This window comes from Lactuca virosa, chromosome 2 (genome assembly GCF_052849685.1).
Source record: "Lactuca virosa cultivar CGN04683 chromosome 2, Lactuca_virosa_CGN04683_v6, whole genome shotgun sequence".
Classification (NCBI taxonomy): Eukaryota; Viridiplantae; Streptophyta; class Magnoliopsida; order Asterales; family Asteraceae; genus Lactuca; species Lactuca virosa.
In genome coordinates this window covers 13,574,141-13,577,638 of record NC_136427.1, presented here as the reverse complement: position 1 = coordinate 13,577,638, position 3,498 = coordinate 13,574,141, and the positions used below count along the sequence as shown (strand labels likewise).

Sequence of the window (3,498 nt, the reverse complement as noted above, 5' to 3'; positions counted from 1 at the left end):
CCTTCTCCAACCTCAGGATCCTGGATCCAAACCATTATGGAATACCTCCAGAATGGCATGATCCCCAAAGAATAAAAAAGCGGAAGATCCAGACAAGGTTCTCAAGGTTTGTTATAATCCAAGGTAAATTATATAAAAAATCTATGGTAGGTCCATATCTTAGATGCTTAGAAGATCATGAAGTTGTAGAAGTTCTAAATGACATACATGAAGGAGACTGCAACAACCACACCGTGGGCAGATCCTTATACTCCAAAGTGTTAAGGACAAGATATAACTGGCCAACCATTAAGAAATATTCCTTCCTTCATGCTAAAAATGTGACACTTGTCAAAGACATAGCAACATCCTGCATCAACCAGCAAATCCTCTACATCCTTTCATCTCCCTTGGCCATTCATGAAATAAGGGATGGATATAGTGGGGAAATTGTTGGTGGCTCCTGGAGGAAAGGTCTTCATGCTATTGCTGACTGATAACTTCTCAGAATGGATAGAAGCCAAAGCTTTCGTCCAGGTAATAGACAAAGATGTAGTTTCCTTCATTAAGTGCAATATCTTGACCAGGTACAGGACCCCTGCCGAAATCATAGGCGACAACAGATCCATGTTCATAAGAAAAAGGACAAGAAACTTTTGCACATGTTGGGGAATCAGGATGGTAATGTCCACTCGTGGCTACCCTCAAGCCAACGGTCAACCAGAATCCAACAACAAAATCATAGTTAATAACTTGAAGAAAAGGTTGCACAAAAAGAAAGGAATATGGGTAGAAGAACTTACTTTCATACTGTATGCAGATAGGACCACCTCCAAAGTAGCCACATGGCAAACCCCATACTCCTTGGTGTTTGGAGCAGAAGCAATGAGTTCCCACTGAAGTGGTGATCCCAACGGCTAGATACCTGCTTCAAAACAAAGAAAAAAATGACAAGATCCTATCCCAAGATCTTGATACTATAGATGAACTCAGTGATCTTGCCAAGGTTCGCATCGCTGCTCATCAACAGAGGATCACCAAGGTGTACAACAATAATATAAAATTCAGAAGGTTCCATGTAGGAGACTTTGTACTACGTAAGATATTCCAAAACACCAGGGATACCAGTGTAGGTAAACTGAAACCTAAATGGGAAGGACCATATCTCATAGATGCCGAAGTAGGAAATGGGGCATATTGGTTGGCTACCCTCGATAGAAATGTCCTTCCAAGATCCTGGAATTCTATACATCTTAAAGTTTATTTTATCTAAGTAAGATTATTCATTTTCCAACACAATCAAGGTACACATGCTCTTTAACTTTTATCCTTCATTTTTATTACTATTTGCTCTCTTTGAATACCATTACTAGATTAAGCATCGGTGGGGCGTTAGCTTGACTAACGCCCACCCCTAGCTAATGTTTGATGTACACATGGACTCAAGGATCCTAACACCCAAGGATCCGAACACACAAGGATCCTGACACACAAGGATCTTGACATACAACGATATTGACATGCGAAGACTCAAGGATCCTGACGTATGAAGGCCCTAGCACCTAAAGAGCTCCATAACTACAAATGTCCTATTCGTAACATAAGTATCCTAGGAATAGAGACTGATCATCTCTCCTACGAAACAGGGTACTTAATCCCCTCTAAGGTTTAATGAGTTAAGGGGACCATCTCTCCTACACCTCGCTTGGACGCACGTTATCTAACTATGGGATATGGATAAGGGGACCATTTCATGCTGCAGTGACTTGGAAACCCTCTTATTTCTGAACATAAGTTAAGATTCTAAAGAAAGTTCATAAGGTTTATAACATTTTCATGTTATCTCAAGTTGGGATCCTCCCCAGATAATTCCTAAGGTTTATAACATTTTCATGTTATCTCAAGTTGGGATCCTCCCCATATAATTCGTAAGGTTTATAACATTTTCATGTTATCTCAAGTTGGGATCCTCCCTAGAAAATACACAAGGTTTATAACATTTTCATGTTATCTCAAGTTGGGATCTTCCCCAGAAGACACATAAGGTTCATAACATTTTGGTGTTAGGATCTTCCCAAAAAAATAAATAAGATTTATAACATTTTTTATGTTATCATATGATTTGGGATCCTCCCCAGCAATTTGCTAAGTTTTGAATTTTCCCTAAAGTTTTTCTAGAATTATGATACCAACGTATTGCTTGAACATGATATACTGCCAAAAAATATGCAGGATTTGTAACATTGTAATGTTACAAAAGTTCCCTCGATTATTTTCCAAGTTAGGGTACTTTCCAATCGATTCCCAAGGAAAAATCCTCCTTAAAGTTTACTAAGTTAAAGAGAATCAAGGATCCTCCTTGAAAAAAAAGGATCCTTTCATGAACGAACTTTAGGATCCTATGGAGCAAGAAGAATCGTGACTTTGTGCTTCTCCTATAATTAGTCCTAAAAGTCGTGAAGTCGGAGGATAATCAAGTTCTATCTATCCTTATTTCTCAAAAGTTGTATTTCTTGTATGATGATCGAAGGTTTATCCTAAATGGATCTCAACTATTTTGAGATCCTAAATGGATTACTAACTGTTTTCAGGATATTCGGATCCCGGGAGTTCTTGTAAACCCTGAACTACTTATGATCCTGATTATATGGATCCTTGAAAATCCTACTGCTACAACCATGCAATTTAATCAAGCATGAAAAGAAATATTAAATAAACATAACATTAAAGGGGTCATCTATTAACCCCGTAAAAGAACAAAATATTAAATTATATGACATCCCTTGAAACCAAAAACTATTTAATCTACTTTTTTGTAGGCCTAGACCTTAGACTGGTCATCATCGCCTGGGATCTCCTCCTCCTCGCCCGCCTTTAGACGTTGCGCTTCAGGATCCTGACTAGTCTTGGCAAATTAAACAGTCAATTGGTCAAGAGCTGCAGGTCACCCTGCCAGGTCCCAGGATCCTGCATTAGCCACATCTTCAGCCAGATTGATCTTGGCTTCCTAGATGGCTACAACAACACTGGCCTTTGCTCCGATCACTTCCTCCCTCTCCATGATGTGGTCGTCTTCCTTTTCGGTCTTCTCCTTGCTTAACAGCTCCACCCTTTTTAGTAGTTCTTTGTTGGTTTCTTTCCATATTTTCTTTTGCTCTTTGAGGGATTGCTCGACTCTTTCAGCACGGATCCGCAACTCAGCAGAGAAATGATCAGAAACCTGAAACAAGAAAGACATAAGAAATAGAGAATAGTAAAAATATATAGGGAAGGACGATACTTATTATTACAGCCTCAGAAAAGGAAATTAATTTATGGAGTGCATCTTCCGCCGAACGTTCTCTAAACTCAATTCAGTGGAACCCACATTCTTTCCTTTCTAGGATCCCAGAGTTTTTATGGTTAGATCTATAGGAGCTCTAATGATGGGAATGGAGGGTAAAGTCTTCTTTTTCTTCACCACCATTTGACCGCTTGACATTGTTATATCCAAGTAAGCAAGGGTAAAGTGGGCGCCAA

General features: G+C 39.2%; 1 protein-coding gene across 1 annotated transcript; it reads left to right on the top strand.

Annotated features, from left to right (window-relative positions):
- Nucleotides 1-411: 411 nt before the first annotated feature.
- On the top strand, nucleotides 412-879 carry LOC145157248 (uncharacterized). Its single transcript, XM_079076313.1, has one exon. The coding sequence runs from the start codon at nucleotides 412-414 to the stop codon at nucleotides 877-879; it is 468 nt and encodes a 155-aa protein (XP_078932439.1).
- The last annotated feature ends 2,619 nt before the right edge of the window (nucleotides 880-3,498 follow it).